General features: G+C 36.9%; 1 protein-coding gene across 2 annotated transcripts in view; it reads left to right on the top strand.

Moving 5' to 3' along the window:
* The window catches only part of STAP1 (signal transducing adaptor family member 1), a 42,999-nt gene extending 22,985 nt beyond the window's left edge, over nucleotides 1-20,014 (top strand). For both annotated transcript variants that reach the window (XM_027767057.1, XM_006165322.3), the window contains 5 exons: nucleotides 3,786-3,958; nucleotides 5,916-6,044; nucleotides 12,618-12,687; nucleotides 14,969-15,065; nucleotides 19,058-20,014. In XM_027767057.1, the coding sequence (XP_027622858.1) occupies nucleotides 3,786-3,958; nucleotides 5,916-6,044; nucleotides 12,618-12,687; nucleotides 14,969-15,065; nucleotides 19,058-19,083 (495 nt within the window). In that variant the 3' untranslated portion in view covers nucleotides 19,084-20,014. The remainder of the gene's footprint in view (nucleotides 1-3,785; nucleotides 3,959-5,915; nucleotides 6,045-12,617; nucleotides 12,688-14,968; nucleotides 15,066-19,057) is intronic.
* Nucleotides 20,015-24,091: the final 4,077 nt, after the last annotated feature.

Below are 24,091 nucleotides of genomic sequence, written 5' to 3'. Positions count from 1 at the left end.
GATCTAAATCCTTGCACTCACTCATGAAAGTTATATTTTTATCAGATAGGTAGAGAGGGAGAAGGAAAGTAATTAGGTAGACAAAAAAACACGACATGGGGTCAGCAAGTGGCATGGTGGTTAGGGTGCTGGACTCCCACATGGTCGACCATGGTTTGACTCTTGGACCTGGAGGCTTGCTTTCTCACTTTTTCTCTCTCTCTTGTGAGTGCATGTGCCCTGTAGCAAGTTTTAAAATAAATAAACAAATAAACCAAAAGAAAATAAACAAGGCAATGTGCTAGCAAATAACAAGTATTCAGGGAGATCTAGTTTGGTCCTATCCCTTTGATACGATAGTTCTTTGCACATTCTGACATTCGTAGCTTACATTGCATCTTTTACAATACTTTTCAAATAATTTCTTTTCTATCTAGTACATATGTATAAAATGCGGAGATGGATTTTATGAATAATGTAGATGATACAGAAGAGAAATGAAAAATCACCTTTAAACGTTAGTTTAATGAGTCTTAAAACAAAGGGATACTTATCTGTCCAACTCTGTGGCATCTTATCAGAAACAAATAGTAAAATCTACTGCCTCAAGTTAACTGTTGCTGTGAGATAACTACTGTTATTTTAACTAAAGCCACATAGCAACTACATTGGAAACATGAGGTACTTTGATAACAAGCCATCTAAAGAGCACCAAGTTCTCTAACTCTTTAAAAAGATATGAAAACTTCTCATGTTTGTTTGGGTCAGTTTTTAGAGACTCTATCCAAAGCTAGTTTCTACATAAAGTTTTGCAATTGTGTGAAATAAGCACTGCACGTTATCAAGATGCTGAGCGCTGTTTCTTTATTTCAGCCAGTAACTGGCAAAAGATGAAATTTCATCTACGTACTAGAAAGAGACAGGAGGCTAGAAGCCAGCCAGTTAAGGACGTGAAGGGCATGCTGACTTGCAGGAGATGAAGGCAGAAACTCTTTCGGCCTTTATCTCTCTCTCTCTTTTTTTTTTTTTTTTGTAGAGGTCTCTTGAGGAAAGGCAACATTGCGTGGCACGGTGTTTCTTATCCTGGGTGCAAGTACTCCTAGGGTATGTGACTAGGTATCAAGGGTTACACTAAAACCACTGGAAAATTTGGTGCATTTTCCTGGTACACTAATTGTACTTATGTTCTGACCAAACATTGTGTTTTCACTTTTTTCCCCCTTAAGGTAAGGATACAATTATTTTTCTTTCTTTTTTTTTTTTTTTTTTTAGAGAGTTTTTTGGCTATCGGGCACATGCACTCACTGGAGACACAGAGAGAGAAAGTGAGAAATCACTACCTGGGTGGGTGGTGGTGGTGGCCACATCACAGTCCCTTCTCCTCTATTCTCCTCTATGGGTTTTGGGCATGCACAGCACATGCGTCTGGCATGAGTTTCAGGCTGCTGGATCCAGAATTCAAATAGTCGTCTGCCATATGGGAGTCTAGCGCCTTAACTACTATGCCACCTGCTGGTCCCACAAAGCGTTATTTTTACAGTAAAATCCACAAACATATATTACAGAAAAGAAAATAAAGTTTATGTGAATTTTCAAGAGAAGGTTACTTTCTGAGATTATGTGCTCTGTAAATGTTTTGTGCTATTGACCCAGATCACTGTGTGTGTATGTTCACACTGTGTTGTTGTTAGCAGAACCTTAATAGAAAGGCATGTAGAACACAGACTGTAGTTCAAAGAGATGAGACATTGTTTTCAAAGCAAAAAACCTGAGTTTGAGTCCTAGTTCCACAATGAATTAGCTGTGTGACCCTGGACCAGTTATTTAATCTTTTTTCACTTTGTTTATGTCTTCTTTTATTTATTTTTTTCATTTCTACGGTGGAAATAATCAGTAACTGTATTGTAGCATTGCTGTGAGGATTTGCAATGGCACATGTACAGTGCTTGAGATATAATAGGTAATTAATAATTGTTTCATTCATCTTTCTTCTAATTTTTTTTCCTGGTTTGGTATATAAGAAAATAGTTTTATTGGTTGTTAGCTTAGTTATCTAGAAGAATGTTTCTCTAATTTTTAAAATTATTTATTTATTTATTATTTTTAAAATTTGTTATGGGGCTCATGCACTCACTAGAGAGAGGGAAAATGAGAAAGGAAGTTGCCAGGTCTGGGACTTCAACTGCAGTGGGTCATGTGGGAGTCCAGTGCCTTAACGAATACGTTATCTGTTTTCTTTTTTGTTTTTTCTGGAGAGATTTTCACTATAGGGCACGTGCGCTCGCCAGACAGAGAGAGACATAGAGACAGAAAGTGAGAAATCACCCCCCAGGGGGGATGGTCACACTGCAATCCCTTCTCCTCCATTCTCCTCTCGGGATCTTGGGCATGCACACACACGCGCCCGGTGTGAGTTTTAAGCCACTGGGCCCAGGACACGAACCACGGTCGACTACATGGGAGTCCAGCGACATAGCCATTACGCTAACTGCTGGTTCCCCTAATACGTTATCTGTTGGCTTCACATTTTTTTTAAGAGTTTCTTTTGCTATAGGGCATGTGCACTCGCCAGACAGACAGAGATATAGAGAGAGAAAGTGAGAAATCACCCCCCAGGGGGGATGGCCATGCCGCAATCCCTTCTACTCCATTCTCCTCTCGGGATCTTGGGCACGCACGCACACGCGCCCTGTGACCTCACATTTTTTTATTATGTATCACTACTAAAATTTTCAATTTAAATTTAATATGTACACATATACATAATAAAATAAATAAGAAGAATTAATAAAATAGTAACTAAATAGAAAGTGCAGTTCTAATGTTTTCATATTCACTTTCTTATATACCCTCTGGAAAGCATACTCCCTGCTTCACTCTCAGAAATAAAGACATTAGGCAGACACGGCTATCCCTGAATACAAACTGGCTCATGTCACATATAGAAAAACATTCTACCATTCAGACTATACTTTCCAAGAGTGGACAGCTGGTCAGAATGAGGTCTAAATTGGGGATATGAATATAATTCAGAAGTTATATGTAAGTGACTCAATCCAAAACATATGCCTAGAAAAGAACAAAATGAACACTAAAAAGTAGAGAAGCATCATTCTAATGTGTGACTGAATGCTTGACACACACACACACACAACATACACCAAAATATAGACCTCTGATGGCATATCCTCGGTCATCTAATGAACAGTTCTGTCTCAACCCCATGTTGCTATCTGTCTGGTGAAGCTTATTCCAAGCTAATCTCAAGGGAGCAAGGCACCTCACAGGTGCTCTGGAACCTCCCTGACATTGATGGACTAGTGTGCACAGAATAAAAATGAGAAGTTTGTTGTTACCTGAATTAATGTACAGCACAAGGTGGGTATACATACTCTTCCAGACCAAAAGGAAGATTTTTTAGAAGAAAAGTGGTGTTGTAGTTGGTTTATAGGCAGTTCTAAGACACCCGTCCTAAAGCAAAATTTTCCTTTTTATGATTCTATCCCTCCATCTCTGTCAAGTAACTAAAGCTCATTAGTACCAGAACAGGCTAATCTTTACTAAGACCATTAAGTTGGGGCAGGCAGATGGCGTGGTGGTTAGGACACGACTCCTATGGCTGACCACAGTCTGGGTCCTAGACCTGGTGGCTTGCTTTCTCACATTCCCTTTCTATCTCTGATGAAATTAAAAAAAATAAAACTAACACATAAAATTAATTAAATAATACTTTAAAAAGCAAAAACCAAAACCATTAAGTTGTTTGGCTGCCTGTCTTGTCTGGCTACTATGTTACTTGATTTCAGCTGTCAGTTCCCCAACATGTGTCACTATTACCTGGACAAGTGATTAGACTGCATGAAGTGCTGGAGAAAGAAAAGAAAAGAAGGATTGAGACAGAGCTGCTACCGAATATACCTGTGGAAAAAGAGATGGAACCAACTGAGGATTATGTGGATGTTCTGAACCCTATGCCAGCGTGAGTGCACAGTGAAGCACTTTGTTCATTCAATTAATACTAATTTCTAATTATCAAGGAGAGTCAGCCACTTGACCTCATTAAGCCAGGGGCAGTAAGTGATCTTCGGGATTAAACTATGTATCTCTGAGTACATGCCACGTTTCCTCTTCTATGTTACAATCAACAAAATACAGATTTGAACCAACCCTCTCACCACACAGGAAATCCCCTTCCACCCACACCTTTAGACCAAGTAGACATTCTTTTCCAGAGCACTAACCCAAATAAAACTCCTCTGAAGAAAAAAGGAAAAGATACTTTTTCATCACACAATTTAACAGTATTTTCCTATTAGAGATTAAACCAAAGGGTTTTAAATACCTGGAATTGCTACTCAGTTGACCAATCAGTGGGTAGTAATTGAGTTTGTACTTTGAGGAGGGCCCTGTGTAAATTGTGTAAGGTATTGTTGGAAAAATGAAGAAGCAGAGAATATGCTAAATTTAGCAACATCCTGAATCTATCCTTTTCTCCTGGTACATTGGGGTTCTTGTCAGTGAAACTTGTCCTGGCACCAACTCAGACATCAATTCCCAATGCATCTCCTATCTGTACTCCAATCACTGAAAACTCCCAGCTATCACTTTCAGTTGAAACCAGTAACAACTCCGAGACTGACAGTTAAGTCACCAGACTGCTGCTTTTTCTTTATTTTTTTTCAATAAAACCAAAAGTATATGTTTATTATATACAAATAAAAAGATTAAAATAATTCCTTGTCCCACCACTCAGACATTTGCTATTAACATTTTGGTGTGTTACATATACTGCTAGTTTTTTTCTATGATTATATATTTCATTGACTACAGTATCTATTATAAAAATAGAAAGTGCTTTTTTGTTGTTGTTGGAGAGGTTTTTTTTGCTATAGGGCTTGTGTGCTTGGCAGAAAGACAGAGACAGAGAGACAGAAAGCAAGAAATCACCCACCCCCCTGGGGGCGGGGGTGGCCACTCCGCAATCCCTTCTCCTCCATTCTCCTCTCAAGATCTTGGGCACGCACGCACATGTGCCTGGCATGAGTTTAAGCCACTGGGTCCAGGACTCGAACCCAGTAGACTACATGGGATTTTGGTGACATAGCGATTACGCTAACTGCTGGTCCCAGAAAGTGTTTTTAAAAACATTTTGTGCATAAAAACACCACCAATGCCATAGGAAGATATATTCTACCAAAAGCAGTGAGTTCAAACATGTCCTTAAATATCAATTGTTTAAAAGAGAGACCATAGAAGAGAAACATTTAAAGATATTTTATATCCCTGAAGGATACTACCAACAAATACTTATCCAAGATCCTGTTTGTAAACTGAGATAGGATTCATGGTTAATTTTTGCCTTGGATTTTCAAATGATGATGCTGATTATATAGTGATTAGTAGGTAACTTTTCAAGTGTCCTTTGTTTAAAGAAGTTGTGGAGGACAGTCGGTGGCATGATGGTTAAGGCGACTAGATCCTACATGGCCAACTGTAAGGTTCAAGTTCTGGACCCAGTAGTTTGAAAAACATTCTGGGCACGTGTGTGTGCCTAAGGTCTTGAAAGGAGAAATGGGGGAGGGATGGCTGATCTCTCACAGGGCATGCTTTCTCACTTTCCCTCTCTTTCTGTATCTCTCCATCTCTCTCCAGTAAGTGCACATGACCTCTATCAAATTAAAAAATAAATAAAGAAGCTGTAGAAGAATAAGAAAAGGAGGACCTTATGTATTAGCATACTTATAATGGTATAAGTTAGTAATTATAGTAACAGTACTATATCATTATAATACAGTTATACATTATAATGTAATACTAAAGAGGGAAGTTTTTAAAAAGCTAACTGCAGCTCTTAAAAGCTATGTTGGTAGCATTTCTCTCAAGTGATGATCTTCATAGTTTAAAAAATTTTACTGTTTTTTATCTCATCTCTGTAGATGTTTTTATACTGTCTCCCGGAAAGAAGCCACTGAAATGCTCAAGAAGAACCCTTCACTGGGAAATATGATCCTGAGGCCTGGTAGTGACAGTAGAAACTACTCCATCACAATCCGGCAGGAGATAGAGTAGGTATAATTTAAACATGGGTGGAATTGTTTAAAGGATGGTATCACTTTAGAAAGCAAAGTCATGCACATTCAGGTCAGCCTCTGCACTACATTTTGTTGGGACTGAAATATGAACACAAGAATAGCGAGGAAATGTCCAATGAGAAATGCTAAAGATTGAGCCCCTTATATTTATACTAGGAAAAAAGAAAAATAAGTAAATGACTTTTCTCTTAAATATTGTTTACTGATTCAGTTCAACAAATATCTATCGGACAGCTACTGTGTACCAAGTTATACTTTAGACACTGAGGATGCAGCAGTGAAGAAGGCAGTATCTTTGGTTTTAAGGAGTTTACATCCTTGAAGCCTATATTTACAGATGTAAATAAATATATATTGTTTACAGAGTATAAATAATTGTATATCTCTATCTATCTATCTATAGTTATAAGTTCTAAGCAGTAAAATAAAGCAGGATGAGAGAATGGGAACCATCAGAGTTGATACAAAGAGAAAATTTTTGTGGTTGCTATTGTTTTAATATAATGTCCAAAAAGGCATATTTTGTTAACTGTCATTGAAACAGAGACCTGAAGATGGAAGAAACTATGCCAATATATGGAACAAGAGTGTTCCAAGGAGCAAGTACTTAAAGCCCAGAGGCAGGAGGACACTTGCTTGTTCAAAAGACAGAAAGAGGCTAGTTTAACTACTATAGAATGAGCAAAGTGGTAGGAGATGAGATCCTAAAAGTGGAGGAAGGGACAGATCACACAAGGTCCTATAGGTCATTACAGATTCAAGAGTTTACTCTGAAGGACATGCCGACCACTGGACTGCTGACATGACTTACTTATAAAAAGGTAAAATGGACCACTTAGGAGCCTTTTGTCAAGATTAGTAATTTCTGAGCTAGCAGATGGTGTAGCAGTTACATCACTGGATTCTTACATGGCCGACTGCAGTTCGAGTTCCGGACTTGGCAGCTTAAAACTCATGCCGAGTGCATGTGTGTGTGTGCCCATGACCCCAGGAGGAGAATGGTGAAGGAAATGTACTGTGGTCATCCTCCCTGGGGGGGGATTCCTTACTTTCCCTCTCACTATCGCTTTCTGCAGTGAGCACCCATGCAAAAACTTCTCAAAAAAAAAAAAAGAGATTAATAATTTCTTTCTGGTAAAATAGTTTACTTTTGACAAAAGTTAGTAACTACAGGTAAAACTAGATTTTTCTGTGTAGTTAGGGTAGTTGAAACTGTTAAGGGCCATTCAGGCTCTTTCAACAACTGATAATATAATTAAAATACAGAAGTTTATGTATTACATGACATTCAATAAATGAGTACCTTAATATAAAAGCTTATATGCTTTCATATAAAAGAAATTTGATTCTTGAGTTTGCTATTCTTTTGGAGGATATTTATTTCATTAAAACACTTTATTCTTTACTAAAACATATCTATCAATGAATCTACCAGTCCACTCAGTGACTATCTATAACTCTAAATAGATTGAATCTGAAGACATGGATACAGTAAAAAGAAACTAAAATCAGAGAGAAGAAAATAATCACTTGTAGAACAAAATTAGAATTATGGCATGATGGCTAAATTATCAGACCATGCTCAATAAGCTTCATTCACAAGCTTCATTCACTTGCCAATTACTCCATATAAACAGATATTAGTCTGCATCCTAGCTATATGCCCTGAACAGATGGGAATGCTAGATGGTAAATCAGATCTTGGTTCTGGGTGTAAGAGAATGTGTATGTGTATGTCTTTGTCTGTATCTTTTCTCAAAGATCGTCAGTTTTCATGTGGCTTCATTATTTGTTCTGTTTATTATAAGTTAACATTTGGAGTTAATGGATTTCCACCTAATACTGTAAAATATACTGGACTACTTAGTTATAATTTATATGATTTATCATTTAGAATTTTTGCCGTGGGGCAACTGCACTAGACACAGAGAGACAGACAGAGATGGTGAGAGGAAGTGATAAATCACCCCCAGGAGTTATGGCCATGCCACAATTTCTTCTCCTCTATTCTCCTCTCAGGATTTTGGGCACACACACTCATGCAGCTGGTGCGGTTTTCAACCCACTGGATCTTGGCCTTGAACCACAGTTGTCCATGTGGGAGTCCAGTGACGTAACTGCTAGACCATCTGCTGGTTCCAATGTTGCAGTTTTTACTTAACATTTATATTGTATTTAAGCTATGTTTTAAATTCCTAAGAGTCTGGCAAAAGAGTCATACTAAAGTTACCTAATTCTAATTTCCGTATGCTCAGATCTAGTTTGAATTCATATAGAAATTCTTGCTTTGCCTTCTGATGGTCATAAAAACTTAAAATACGTTATAAGACAAATTCCCTAACATACTCAAGTTCATGTTTAGAAAGCAAAAGGTGAAGTAGAATGATCAAATGTCAGCATTCTAACAGTGGAGTCAGTGAGTGCTTATTAGACTTTGGGAAATGACTTATACCTACAAGTGGCTAGAAAAACATTTAACTGTTAGTGCTCAAAATTTCCTTACAAGCCAAATGCATCTATACTAAGGGTAGTTTACATATATTCTCTTACGCCTCAAAATAGGCCTTTCAGAATGCTTAAAATTAATAGGCATTTTTGCACCTAACAGACTTTTAAAAAAGAATTATTTTATTTAATATTATTTATGTATTATTTTTAAAAAAATATTTAATTTTATTTATTATGATTTTTTAAAATGTGACCAGAGATAAAGAGGGAGAGGGAAAGTGAAAATGCAAGCGCCTTAACCACCATGCCACCTGCTGGTCCCCCACAGTAACTTAGTTTTAAAGGATAGCAATTTAGAGAGTTTTAGAATTTTAGCTTGCTGTGCTGTAGAGCTTAATGTAAAGAGTTTGATAGCAACCTAGATTATTAGGAAACACCTGTGTTACCCCCAAACACTCTCAGACACACAAACAATAATAATTCTTTTAAAACTTACAAAAGACATGTTCAGCCATGCAAGTTAGTTGCGTGTGTCTGGTAAAACACTAGTTGAAAGGACAAGTTGGTTTACCAAGCAGTATTTGAAAGTAAAGTTATCTCCATCTGTTTCTAGACCAGCTCTAGGAGGGGAGTCTGTTTTTCTCAAGAATAAAGTCATTCAGTGTCAATTCAAAGTCATATCAGGTGACCCCTCTGTTGGTGTGTAACATCATCCTCTTTATCAAGCCCAGTGATGTGTGAATTCACAAAACATAAAGCTATTCTTACAACAAACTTCATGGTTTTGTTTTGTTTTCTTGATATTGTTATGACTAGGTACTAAGCTAGTAACTTTAAGCAGTCAAGGATACAGTCAAAAATATTTACCCCAAATTTATTCCTTTGAAAAAACTGGGGTCAAAAGGTAAGAACTAGTACTTAAAACCACATTTAAGCCTACACATTTTTTAAAAAGAAAGACCTTTTTTTTTTTTCATTTTGAGGTCATAATCAGGAAACTTTAATATAGCACATTTGTTTAAAAAGTTTTCTTCCTTTTTCTTTACTTGGAAAAACAAAACATTAAAGAAAAAAAAAAGTCCTAAAGTAAGAGTCAAAAACCAAACAACTTCAATGGTATTTTTTTTTTTTTTCACCTCACTTTCTGCTTCAGAAGGTACTCTTGTTAGTAAGACGTTCCAAAACACCCTTTTTGGCCTTTGCCACTTTTCTTTATTATTTTTTAAAAAAAGCATTCTTAATTTAATTTATTCATTCATTTATTTTCATTTGACCAGAGAAAGACAGACACACAGAGAGAAGGAAAGTGAGAAAGCAAGCCACCAGGTCTGGGACTCACACCATGGTTGGCTATGTGAGAGGTTCCAGCGCCTTAACCAAGATACCACCTGCTGGCCCACCTTTGCCACTTTTCTGCCACACGGCTTTGGCACATGTGATGAAGATGACAGTGCGGTGTCTATTTCTAACAATGACAATCATCAACTCCCCCATACCCCACACACTCACAGTGTGCCATTTGTGGGCCCTGTGTTGAATGTGGGCAAACACTCCTTTAGGCACAATCAAAACTTTAAGACAGTATGTTCCATATTTTACAAAAAAGAGGCTGAGACTGATATACATTACCAAATTAAGACATTCAATTTCAAAGTAGTAAAAATTAATTACAATATACTGAATGGTTAAATGTGCCATACTGTACTAATAAGGGCTTTGCAAATGCTATCCCCCAATAGCCCTCTGAGATAAGGCATCACAATCTACACTTTACAAATGAAGAAATGGAGACTCAGAGATTCCAAATGGCAGAACCCAAATTTGAACCAACTTTTCTATCAGTCTTATAAAGAAAAAGTTATTTATTTAATAGGAATACAAGAATCCTAATTGAAATTGACATTTCAAAAGTAATTGTCAGATCCCAATGGGCTTTTCATGATGAGGGTAAAGATAAAGCCAGAGCCAGTAATCCCAAAGGGGTACTTTTAAGACCTTTTCTGTCCAAAAAATTTTTCCTGCACTAATTCCTGAAGTGCAGGTACCTAATTCCTGAAGTGTCAGCATTAGTTTTTTTTGTTTCGCTTTGTTTTGTTTGTTAAGGAGGAGAGAGTGTTGCTTAGGTTTTTATCCCGTGTTTTGAAAGCAGGCCACTGGAATGAATTGATTACCTGTTTTCTGATGTGGTATCCAACTGCGAGAAGATCTGGATATAATGGTGGGTGAAGTCTCCTGAGTAAAAGACTTTTGTGTAGTTTAGTCTTAAAGGAATATAAACTGTAAATGAAGAAGGAAGTGATTAAAAAAAAAAAGAGTTGGAGGACCTATAAACCACCTTAATTTGATGAACGATTTTGTTTTAGAAAGCTTCTATACATAGGATGAATTAGTTTCCCATTCAAGCTAATGATAATGTAATAAATGCTGTTGGGTGGGTCCCATAGTTTAGGGGCAAAGGGGGCCAGATCTTACATGTGTGACTGCTTCAAATCCTGGCCCTGACGACTTGAGAAACACACCAACCTCCTAGGCGTGTGTGCCTCAAATCCTGACAGGGAAGAGTAGGAATTGCAGCATGACTATGTCCCACTGGGAGGTACTTTTTTCCCTCTCTTTCTGTCTCTCTGGTGAGCACACATACCCTATGGCAGTTAAAAATAAATGCTATTAACTTTCTAACATTAGCCGAAGTTTTGGTACTATTACTCTTTTCAAATGAATTAAGGGAATTCAAGACAAAGATGGTGTTGTTCAAAACTACCTGGAATTGGGACCAGCAGTTCTATGTTGCTGGACTCCCATGTAGTTGACCGCGGTTCAAGTCCCGGACCCGGTGGCTTAAACTCACGCCGGGCACGTGTGTGTGCGTGCCCAAGATCCCGAGAGGAGAATGGAGGAGAAGGGATTGTAGCATGACCATCCCCCCGGGGGGGTGATTTCTCACTTTTTGTGTCTCTCTCTCTGTCTCTCTGGCGAGTGCACGTGCCCTATAGCAAAAACCTCTCCAAAACAAAAACAAAAACAAAAACGAAAAACAAAAAACTAACTGTAATGATCACTGACTTCTGCTTTTGGTATAAATTAATTTAGATCTAGCAGATAGCACTATAAATTGGTGTTCTTTATCTATCTATATATATAAATTTAATTTAATATTTTTCTCTGAGAGAGAGAGAGAGAGAGACAGTTCTAGCAGACTATTCATGCTATGATCTTTCTCCCAGCCCGGCAGCCAGCCACAATTGCTATGCACCTGGCATATTCAAGTAGATACCAAAAGGGAACCTAGAGTCTTGCTTAGGTTTCTAGCATATGGCTTCCAGCATCAAGTATCTGTGTCCCTACTGCTTATATCATCACTGGGCTGAGCCCTACATTAAAAATATTCTGTTTCACAAGTATTTATTGTGTGCCTTATCTGGAACACTAAGATAAATAAATGAACTTCTTGTTGTTAGGCACTTTATAATCAATAAAATATATTTTTAGAGTGGTGATAATTTAGAGCATCATGTAAGCTGTAGGAGAGGAAGACAGTAATATTTGCATACAAAATTTAAATTCTCATCTGCATGTTCATATAGTGCTTAACACCTAGCATTTTCCATATCCCTAAAATGACCACAAAGTTAGCACATACCCAGGGTGGAATATGAATTAGCAGGTTTATGAGCAATTGAGAGCAGAGCAGAAAGCCATTTGCTTACAATAATTCTTTTCACTTCCTTTTCAACAGAGAGAATATATATTTTATTGCTTTAGGATTTTATAATATCTACTTTATAAATTTAATAAAAAAATTTGTACCTGAAATATCTTTACTTTTTATTTTTTTTATTATTTTTCATTCACCCATTTAATCCCCCCAATTTTCTATATCCTTTGTGTGTAACTCTTCAAAAAGAGACATAACAAACCAAGTCAATAGTAAAACAAAAACTACCAAAGGTTTTTTCTTTTTTTTTTTGGTGGCGAACTAGTCAGGGGAATATATTACAGTCAAGGGAATTCACTTTATTGGGATATTTTATATTCACTATAGTTTGTAATGACTCAATTGTATAATCAAAGAAAGATTAATAATTTGTTTCATTTTAGCATGCCAAGAATCAAGCATTATAAAGTGATGAGCGTAGGACAAAACTACACTATTGAACTGGAAAAACCTGTAAGTAGCTATTTCTTTGATGAACTTTTTCTCTTGGCCTCCCAAAGCTACACTATAGAATGAATACAGAGAAGGTAGAAAAGCAGGTTTCTTTCTAGAGACAGTGTCTCCAAACAGCCACATCAGGGAGCCTTGAAGGTGGCAGAGATCCAGGGTGAGACGAGAGATGCAAGAGGAACCCAGTGAGGCAGAGTAGAAGATAATCTGCTTCTAAAAGTCTTTTCCACTTCTCTTTTTCTGTAATCCTTTACCAATATAATTGTTTCAAGGAGAGAATAATATGAAATGTCTACTTTATACCCTCCAATTTTAAATATCTCAATGTGCTTATCTCAAATGGGAAGACATCTGTGAATGCCTAGTCCTCTAATATTCACCACGCAGAAGTTTAGAAATCCCCTCTGAGTATTTCTTCAGATGGCCGCAGAAAAGTACATGCTTTGTCTTCAACACCTTTCCTACCCTGAGTTATCACGAAACTAGTGATACATCATGACCACTAGATACTATATTCGGCACAGAGCCAAGTTATTTATAACATCTAATTTAATCTTTACCCTGCCCTTAGGTAGACAACATTATGCCTATTGTCCAGGTGAGAAAACTAGTATTTACACTGGGCTCAACATGTATAAATGTGGCTTATGTTCCAGGATGCTGGAAAAAGAAAAAGAAAAAAAGGAATATAGCTCTGTGATATTAGGCTGCAGTGTTGGGATGACTGGGCTAGGAAAGATGTCCAAATATAATTTAAATGGAACTGGTAGGTCTTGAAGATAATTTATATTTTTCTTTTTTTGGGGAGAGATTTTCTTTTTTCTTTTTATTATAGGTGCATGCTTTCACCAGAGAGACAGAAAGCCAGAAATCACTCCCAGCGGGGGGTGGTCACATTACAATCCCTTCACTTCAACTCTCGTCTCAGGATCTTGGGCAGGCACACAGATGTGCTTGGCTTGAGTTTTAAGACACTAGGTCTGGGACTTCAACTGCACTTGACTATGTGGGAATCCAGTGACATAACCACTATGTCATCTACTGGTCCCAAAGATATTTATACTATTTTTTCCAAAGCTGAGCTTCTAGTTCCTCTGCCTCTCCAGGCTCATTGTGTAGATTAAATAGAAAAAGGGATAGTGTGGTTGAGTTTGTGTATCATGACCATAACCCTCACAGAAAATGGTGCTGTGAATTCATAGAACCCACTTACACCTTTGTCATAAATGCCTCCCAGAGCTTCTCAGTTCTCAGATACATGTTTGAATGGGGTTTTTAAAGAAATTGTAATGAAAGAGACCGAGAACTAGATTGCAGAGAACCAAGTGACTCGAAGCAATGATTTGGTAGAGTGAAGCATCCTTGCATCTAGTGAATGAGGGTTCATTTCTGTCACTAGCCCATACAGTTCACCCTGTAAGAAAAACTAACACCTGGATTATCCATGAACCTTTCACCTTCCCTACCTTTCAGCCAAACTGAAATTTTATGATTCTTCTTCAAGATTACCTGGGATATTTAGCTTGATTTCTCTAGCATAAGATTATTTGTTTAGGCGGTAACCCTGTAAGAAAAACTAACACCTGGATTATCCATGAACCTTTCACCTTCCCTACCTTTCAGCCAAACTGAAATTTTATGATTCTTCTTCAAGATTACCTGGGATATTTAGCTTGATTTCTCTAGTATAGGCGGTAGAAACACATTTTGATTACTCTTAGACAAATAAATTACTATATTAAAATGAGATATTAAAATGTTCTCAATTCTCTAGTATTAAGGGTTCTCTGGTTTTGAGCAGAAGAAACCAACTAACTTAAGGAAAAATGAATTTAAGAACATGTAATGACTGGAAGGTTAACAAACCTTTAAGAACTAGGAAGCAGCTACTGTATGAAGAACCATCTGATTAGGAATCTGCTATTCCTTGTTCCTCTCAAGTTAAATTTCAAGACAAGAGCATTTTCTGTCCTAACTGGAGACAAATTCTTATATTTTAATAGGATGAAGGCAAAATACCTGATTATTGTCCACTGTGTCCAGTGGGAAAGGGTAATTTCTCAATAGAGAATTGACACATAGTCAATTTGAAAGAAGAGTTAAGACATCTGGATAGGTAAAGCTATGGTCATGCAGTACACCACTGAATTAGGTTCTGGTATGATTTTTCTGAAGGTCAGGTAATACACGGTAAATGCCGTTGTATTTCAGTTGGGGTCTCTCTTACTCTATCATTATGTAAGTGACACTGAGCCGTCTCTCACTTTTTTTTTTTTTTAAACAGGTAACACTTCCAAACCTTTTTAGTGTCATTGATTACTTTGTGAAGGAGACTCGAGGAAATTTAAGACCATTTATATATTCATCTGATGAAAACCCTGGTATGTTCTTCACTTCACTGTTGTATGATAGGAAACAAAGCAACCCTGCAAATACTCTGTATATGATTTGAAATATCAGTCAGGTAGAAACTGTAGTTCAGTCTTTAAATTTATCCTTTTGGAAATAATTTAGTTACAAAATCTGGGAAAACAAGTGAGGTCAATATATACTTGTGGATAGAGATAGAACGGAAAGAAAAACTATGAGGTGTTTATTGTGAGTTATTATTCAATAACTTCATTTCATCATTCTATTTGGCTTTATCAACTAAATTCAGAGATAAGAGAAAATCATAATTATAGTGTGTCATGGAAACCATGGAATTTAAAGGGAAGATCTGTCAACAATGTCATACACTCCACCAGGACAGAATGGATGAGTATTAAGGAGAGAATGGGAATTAATCAGTAAGCGATAGATGAGCTGAGAGAGAAGTTTTATCCCACTATAAAGGCAGAATTTAGAGAACAAGATAACGAGTAATGAGTGAGTGGGTGGTGAGGAACAGAGCAGCAAGGAGGAGGAAGGTCTACTGAATGTCCTTGTGCCAGAAATTCTTAATTCTTGGGATAAATATGACCTTCTTGGAGTTTTTAATAAAGGAGATGGTATGAACTGAATAAATGATCCCAAATGTGATATATCTTACATACAGGTGTACTTTTCTTTCCTTTTTCATAAATTAAAAACTATTTTTAAAGTTTACATTCAATAAAATTCCCTATTGGTATTTTATGAGTTTTGACAACCACCACTACAATTAAGATACAGAAAGTTCCATCACCTCTAAAAAATGTCATGTTGTTCCTTGATAGTCAACCTCTCTAACAAAAACCCTTTGCAACACCTGTTTCCCATGCCTATAGTTTTGCCTTCTCCAGAATGTTATATAAATGGAATTGTAGTTTGGAACTTTTTTTTTTTTTGAGAGTTTTTTGCTATAGGGCGTGTGCACTTGCCAGACAGAGAGAGAGACAGACAGAAAGCGAGAAATCACCCCCCAGGGGGGATGGCCATGCTGCAATCCCTTCTCCTCCATTCTCCTCTCAGGATCTTGGGCACGCACACACACGCGCCAGGCATGAGTTTTAAGCCACCGGGTCCAGGACACGAACTGCGGTTGACTACGTGGGAATCCAGCGACACAGCCATTACGCTAACTGCTGGTCCCCATAGTTTGGAACCTTTGAGACTGGTTTCTTTTATTGACTGTAATGTCTCTGAGTTTCAAACATGTGTACATTACTAGCTAATTGCTATTTTATTGCTGAATAGTATTTTACTATGTGGATACCACCTTGCTTACCCATTTACCAAACTAAACGTATTAGATTGTCTGAATTCTTGTGAACAATTTTACGGTTCAGTAAATGGTCTATCTTTGTAAATGTCTTGTACATACGATAAAAATGTGTATTGTCATGTTGCAGGTTGGAGTGGTTTATTAAGTCAAGTAGGTCAAAAGTTGGTTGACAATGTTGTTTGGGTCCTCGGTATACTTGCTGCTTTCTATTCGTTCGACTGATAACTGAGAGAGATGTTGAATGTTTCATGTACTATTGTGAATTTTTTTTCCCTTTTCAGTTCTGTCCACTTTTGCTTCATGTATTTTGAATGTCTGTTGTTAGGGTGTACATTAGTTGTGTAACAAATTACCATAAATGTAGCGGTTTAAAACACATTTATTATTTCTGTTTCTGTGGGTTAGGATTCTATGTCTGGTTTAACTGGGTCTCTTGCAAGGTTGCATTTAAGGTGTTGTTGTCTAAGGTTAGGGTTCTTACCTAAGACATGACTGAGGAAAAGTCCACTTCAAAATTTACTCATTTTGAGAGGATTCATTTCCTTGCAGTTAAAGAATTCACAGCAGCTGGTTTCTGTGGAGCGGTATATTTGAGACAATAGAGGGGGGCAGGTGGCCAGTCTCAGAGCAAATCTGTTAGCAAGATTTTGTATAATGTAACACACTCATGGGAATAACTGTTGTTTATACAATGTAGCATGGTATTGATATCCTGTCACCTTTGCCATACAGTCTATTGATTAGAAGCAAGTCACGGATCCAACACACACCAAATAAGTGATGGGTTTATACTGGGTGTGAATACCAGGAAATGAGAATCATTTGGGTCACCTTAAAGTCTGTCTACTACCAGCTATATAAACTTTTAGGAATTTTATATCTTCTGGGTAATGGACCCTTTCATCTTTATGTAATTTTCTTTACCCTAAAGTATACACGTCTGATATTAATATGTCCTCTCTACTTTTTTAAAAAAAAGTTTGCAAGGTTGATTTCAAAGTTTTCACGCTTAAAGTAGGTTTCTTGTAGACACCATATACTTGATTCTTGTATTATTGAAAGTCCAATCTTAAAATTTGACTTTGAAATGTTCAGACTATTTACATTTAGTATGATTTTTGATATGGCTATATTTCTGTCTATTAACTTTTCTTCTTCTTCTTTTTTAAGAGCTTTTTGCCATAGGGTGCGCTTGCCAGAAAGACAGAGACAGACAGAGAGATTAAAAAGCCAGAAATCACCCCCCAGGAGGGATGGCCATGCCTCAATCCCTTCTCCTCCATTCTCCTCTTGGGATCTGGGGCACACACGCACACGCACCCAGCGTGAGTTTAAACCACTGGGTCTGGGACTCGAACCACGGCTGACTGCATGGGAGTTCAGCGACATAGCCATTACGCTAACTGCTGGCCCCTCTATTAACTTTTCTTTTCTCACCTGTTAACCCATCCTACCCTCATGGATAATCTAAATGCTTCTTAGTATTTCATTTTAACTTATCTGTTAACTTTTTGTCTATACCTATATTATTACTACAAACTCATTAAGTAGTCAGAGAAAAGAAAGAAGAAAAAACTTAATTCTACCTCCACCATCACCACCACCAAGCTCACTTTTCTTGGTTTTTCTGACCAGAAGGATGGATTTTCTCTGATTTTAGATGACATGCTGCCACAGCCACAGTGCAACACCTTGACTAGGAAACAGCCTTACAGCAGTGCTGAGAAAGAAAAATAGACAACAGAAAGAAATAGTCAAAAGTAGGCTGTTGAGGGGCTAGCTAATGGTGCAGTGGTTAAGGCATCCCATGGTGACCATGTGCTCAAATCCCGAGAGGAGAAGTGATTAAAGTGTGGTTATTCCCTGCTCTTTTCTTTCTCTTTGTCCCTCTCTGTGTCTCTTCTGCAAGCATACATGTCCTGTAGCAAACTAAAAATATAACAAAAAACTAAACCAAAAAAACCCCAAATGAACAAAACAAGACATTAGGGCTGAGATTTAAACTGTGGTCAGCCATGTAAGATACAGCCCCCACTGCACAGAACTTAAGCACAGTAATATGGGGCTGGCCCTGTGAAGTACTATATTTGCTTTAAAAAATAGAAAGATGATGGAGAGGTTGACTAGAAAGTAAATAAAAATGGAATTAGGACTTTCTAAGAAAAAAACAAAAAACAAAAAACAAAACTTTGACAAATAATCCTGAAGTTTTAAGGAGACATTGCAGAACAAATTGTTTCAGGAACTTGGACTTATGAGATTTTTCTTTCATCCATGTTAACCCCTGTCAGTATTCAGCCTTCTGCCATCTGCCATACCAGATGACAAGAGCGATAATGGAATTAAAATGATTAAAGATTTTTAATGATTTTCTTCCAACTTCACACATTAGCAGTTTAAACTAAAAACCACGTCAAAATATAAGAAGTAGGTAGTTGATATTAAGTTAAAGAAGAAGAAAAAATAATTCCTAGAGAAAAATTTATTAGCAACCAAGTCCCAGTTCTAGTATAAAATAATTAAAACCCAAGTGAGTATTTCGTACTTAATTATGTAACATTAACAAAACACATCATCAATGTTTTGGGCACAAGAAAAATCAACTCAGGTTGACAGTCAAGAACCACCACCTTTTTCTTTGATATATATATTTTTGATTAATCAAGTTTTTTCACCCACAATTTCTAGGCCAAGAATCCAACATAGAAGGGTGAAGCGAGAAAATGGAGAAAAATCTACACATTGCATGAAATAAATATAAAAACCTTCATGTATCTTGGAAACCTAAGTGAGATTTCACTTTGAAAGAAAATTACCTCTACTCTCCTGAATCTGATTACTGAGGCGCTCACTTAGACAAGAGAATTCTACATCGTAGCATATGATTTTTTTTTTTAAATCAGAATAAAACTAATTCACTGGGAAACTGTAGACTATGGCTGTGAAGATAACTTATATATATATACATTCTCATGTACGAAGGTGAAAATATTTTATATATACATATATATATACATACACACACACATACTATGTGTGTGAAAATAGACTCTATACTTTTTCTATCCTTTTAATTTTTTAACCAAAAAATTATTTTATTTTAATGGATATAGGGCACATACGTTTGCCAGATAGATAAACTACCCCTCAATAGGGAGTGATCATGATGCAATACCTTCTATTTCTGCATCACGTTGAGATTTTGTGCACACATGCACTGGGCATGTTTTTCAAGCTACTAGGCTGGGATGTAAACTGTGATTGGTCATGTGGGATCTAGCTCTCTTAACCACCAGGCTAGAGGGCCAACTCTAAAATGTATTCATTTCCTTAGAGAGAGAAATAGGAGGAGGGAGGAGGGGAAAGAGACAGAAGAACAAGCATCCTGGACAGGGTCTTCCTATTGCCATCTTCCCTCTGCCTGTAGCCAGTCAGATCAAGGGTACACCTGGCATGTTCAAGTAGACCTAGGAAGTGAACCTGAAACCTTCCCACATGGCTCCAGCATTGCATAGCAGTGCTCTTACTGTTTGCACCATATATATATATTTTTTTTTTTGAGAGGTTTTTGTTACAGGTCACGTGCACTCGCCAGAGACACAGAGAGATAGAGAGATAGAAAGCGAGAAATCACCCCCCAGGGGGGATGGCCACACCGCAATCCCTTCTCCTCCATTCTTCTCTCAGGATCCTGAGCGCACACACACACACGTGCCTGGCGTGAGTTCAAACCACCAGGTCCAGGACTTGAACCACAGTTGACTACATGAGAGTGCAGCAACATAGCCATTTACACTAACTGCTGGTCCCTGTTTGCACCATATTGACTGGGCCTATAGAGTACTTTCTAAACAGAGTTTTTATTTTCCTAGACTTCAATTAAGTACATTCTCTATACAATTTCCACAACAGATTTTCTAGTTCTCCTAAATTCTACCAATTCTGAAAATATCTCACTAGGTTTTCCTAAAATCTGACTTAACTCATTTGTCAAATGTAAGTTACTTTACTTAATTAGCTAGAAGCCAGAGATGTAAAATGTACCTGGGCAAAGCTCTTTCCCAATGGAAATACTCTGCAATGTTTTTAATTCCTGGAAATAAATAAAATGCATCCTTTTCCATGTTTTTCCCTGATGTCATCTTTTGCAAGCTAAAAATCAACCCAAACTTTTTTTTACAAGGATGATAAAGGCAATATTACCTTTGGTTCTCAAGTGTGATACAGTTTGATCCTGATTATGCTCATCCAGAGTTCCTTCAAAACACTGGTCCCTTAACCCCAGAATAGAGCCACTGAAACAAAATCTCAAGAATATATGTATGTGTGTGTGTGTGTGTGTATGTGTGTATGTATGTGTGTGTGTGTGTGTGTGTGTGTGTGTATATATATATATATATTTATTTATTTTTTTGGAGGTTTTTGCTATAGGGCAAAAATATCTTGGCAGAATGAGAGCAAAATGTAGATATTTTCAGGAAACAAATTATAAATGATGCCACCAGTAGTCTCACAGAATGAAATTCTAAAGAAAGTATTTCAAGTAGAAATTTATCCCAAATGCTAAGTGTCTATCTTCTGTTCAGGCTGATAAGCAACAGAAATTTCTCAGTTTTGGAGGTTGAGAAATCCAAGGTTAACATGCTGGCTGACTCGATGTCTAGCAAGAGCCCATCTTCTCACTGTGTCTTCATATGGTAGGGGCAGAATCTGTCCAGTCTCTTTATATGGGCTCTGTTCCAATGACCTAATTTCCCAAAGGCCCCACCTTCTTATACCATCGACATGAGGGTTAAGATTTCAACATAGGCATTTTGGGGAAACATATACACTCAGACTATAGTAAGGTTTGAATAAAAAATAAGCAAAGAAGATGGTATACATACAAACACTGAGTATATAAACAAAAATAAAGTATAGATTGAAAGACATTAAAGTACCTGACAATATAATTAAAAAACATAAAACACATGACGATAGTTTTGACAACAGTTTTAAGTTGGGAATTAGAATGTTGTTCTTACATTGTGTCTGCATGATAAATAACCTCAAAACTTGGTTGTATAAACAATCCATTTCCATGAATTTGGTGGGTTGGAAATTTGGCTTAGAATAGCACAAAAATAGCAAGGATGGCTTGCTATTTCTGCTCCAAGTCTAAGGTTTAGAATCTTTGGAAAGCTTACTCACATGTCTGACGCCTCATGCTGGCTGTAGGCTGGTGACCTGTTTTTCTCCATATAGGCTAGTTTGGGCTTTATCATAACATACCTGAGTTCCAAGAATGAGATTTCTGAGAGCAAGCAAGAGAGAATGAGAGCCAAGCAGAAATGATACAACCACTTATTACTTAATGTTGGAAATCTTGAAGGGGATTATAGGGTGGCATGCTTCTAGAAGAGTATGTAGGACTGAAAATCTTGCTGTGCTGGCTCCATAACACAGCGGTTAAGGGAGCTAGATCCCACATGACTATGGTATGAGTCCTGGCTCTGGTGGCTTGAAAAACAAGCTGGGCACTTTTGTGACATGACCATGGTCCTGATGGGATGGTGAAAATGGATGGGGAATTTCAATGTGACTACATCCTATTAAGGGGTACTTTCTCTCTCTCTGGTTAGTGCACATGCTCTCTGGCAATAAAACAGAGAGAAAGATAGAGGGAGAGATAAAATATTGCTGGGGCCATATGGGGGAAATATGACCTGTCAAAAGGTAAAGGGAATGATTAACTTCTATCTTAACTAATCTAAATGTGCATGATGTAATATAGAACAATTATTAAAGGATAGAGACTAGTATAGAAAAAATATATATCTAGTAGCTCAGGAAAATAAGAACCAAATAATTTATTTTAAGAAATAATTTAACTAAGAAACTGGTAAGCAGGTTTTGGGAGAACTGAAAACATCCACAGGGACATAACTGCTAAGAAGAAAGTGGGATTATTATTAGAAGCTTTAAGATACTCTCAAGAATGCCAGAGGGCCAGGCGGTAGCATGGTGGTTAAAGTGGCTGGATCCCATATGGCCGCCTGTGTAGTTCAAATCCAGAAATCACCCGATGGCTTGAAAAACATGCTAGGTATGCGAGATTAGACTTCAAGGTAAAATATATTACTGAGATATATTTCATATTAATAAGGTACAATTCACCAGACAGAGAAAATGGTTAAAAATTTACACATTAAATTTAGCCTCAAAATAAATACATAGAGAAATAGACTAATCAAAATCAAAATGACTTTCAACGCACCTCTTTTAGTAACTGATAGAACAGTATATTAAAAAGTGACAATGGGGGCCAGCAGGTGGTATAGTAGTTAAGACACTGGACTCCCACATGGTCAATTGCAATTCATGTCATGTACCTGGAGGCATAAAACTCATGCCAGGCATATGTGTGTGCATGCCCAAAACCCTGAGAGGAGAATGGAGGAGAAGGGATTCTGGCATGGCCATCCCTGGGGGGTGAGTTCTCAGTGTCTCTCTGTCTTTCTGGCAAGTACACATACACTATAGCAAAAAAAAAAAAAGAAAGAAAGAAAGAAAGAAAGAAAGAAAGAAAGAAAGAAAGAAAGAAATTGACCATGATACAAAAGATTAAAATGGCATAATTAACAAACTTGACCTAATACAGAAACATGCAACACATTTCCCTGAATGATCACGGAACACATTTTGTTTTCGATTGTATCAAAATTACTATAAAAATGATATGGATTGTAAAGTGAGTCTGAAGTAAATTCAAAGGATTATATCAGAAAGAAATTCTTTTTTGTGACCCAAATTCAATTAAGCTCAAAATTAAAATGAAAAAAAAAAAAATCCATGTTTGTTAATTAAGAAATACTCTCCTGAAAAAGAAACAAGGATAAAAAAATTAATAAAAATTGAAAATATTTTAACTAAAAATCAATAATACTATATATCAAAACTTACAGAACATGGCTACAATAGTCATTAAAGTATGATGTAATTATGTTATATTACAATAATTTAAAAATAACTTTATAATGCATGTGCTTGGAAGGAGTTTGAAATAATTATGGTAACCCAGCTAAAGAAGTCAGAAACAAAAACAGTAAATGAACCCCAATAAAAAACAGAAAAGTAATATAAATAAGAACAGGTATCAATGGAATAGTAAACAAACATATACTAGAGAAGATCAACAAAACCAAAATTTGGATCTTAGGGCAGGTGGTATAATGCTTAAGGCACTGAACTCCCACATGGCCGATTGCAGTTTGAATCCTGGACCTGGAGTCTCTTTTGCTCTCTCTCTCTCTCTCTGGCAAATTAGAAAATAATAATAAATATAATTATAATATTAAAAAAGGAAAACACTAAACTTGTCTTAATTACAAAAAAAAATTCAGAAATATGTGCAAATAATTTACAGGAATCTTCGGAGAGGTTATTAAGCTCCTAGATACCAAAGCAATATGAAGAAATCAATTATATTTTATATATAATCAACAGGAAATAATGTGGGCTAGGTAATTTGGATTACCATTCTCACTTAAAAATGTTTAGGAAGTTTCTACAAAAAACTTTTTTTAGTTTGAGTTTAGCTTTAGGGCATGTGTGTTCATCAAAGAGATTCAGAAGACAGAGAGAGTGAGAAATCACCCCCCTTGGGGGATGGCCACGTTAGAATCCCTTCTCCTCCAGTCTCCTCTCAGGATTTTGAGCACACATGCTCAAGTGTCTGGCATG

The sequence above is a fragment of the Tupaia chinensis genome, unplaced genomic scaffold, assembly GCF_000334495.1.
Source record: "Tupaia chinensis unplaced genomic scaffold, TupChi_1.0 Scaffold143894_1, whole genome shotgun sequence".
NCBI classification, from domain to species: domain Eukaryota; kingdom Metazoa; phylum Chordata; class Mammalia; order Scandentia; family Tupaiidae; genus Tupaia; species Tupaia belangeri.
This window is presented reverse-complemented; position numbering and strand designations above follow the sequence as displayed.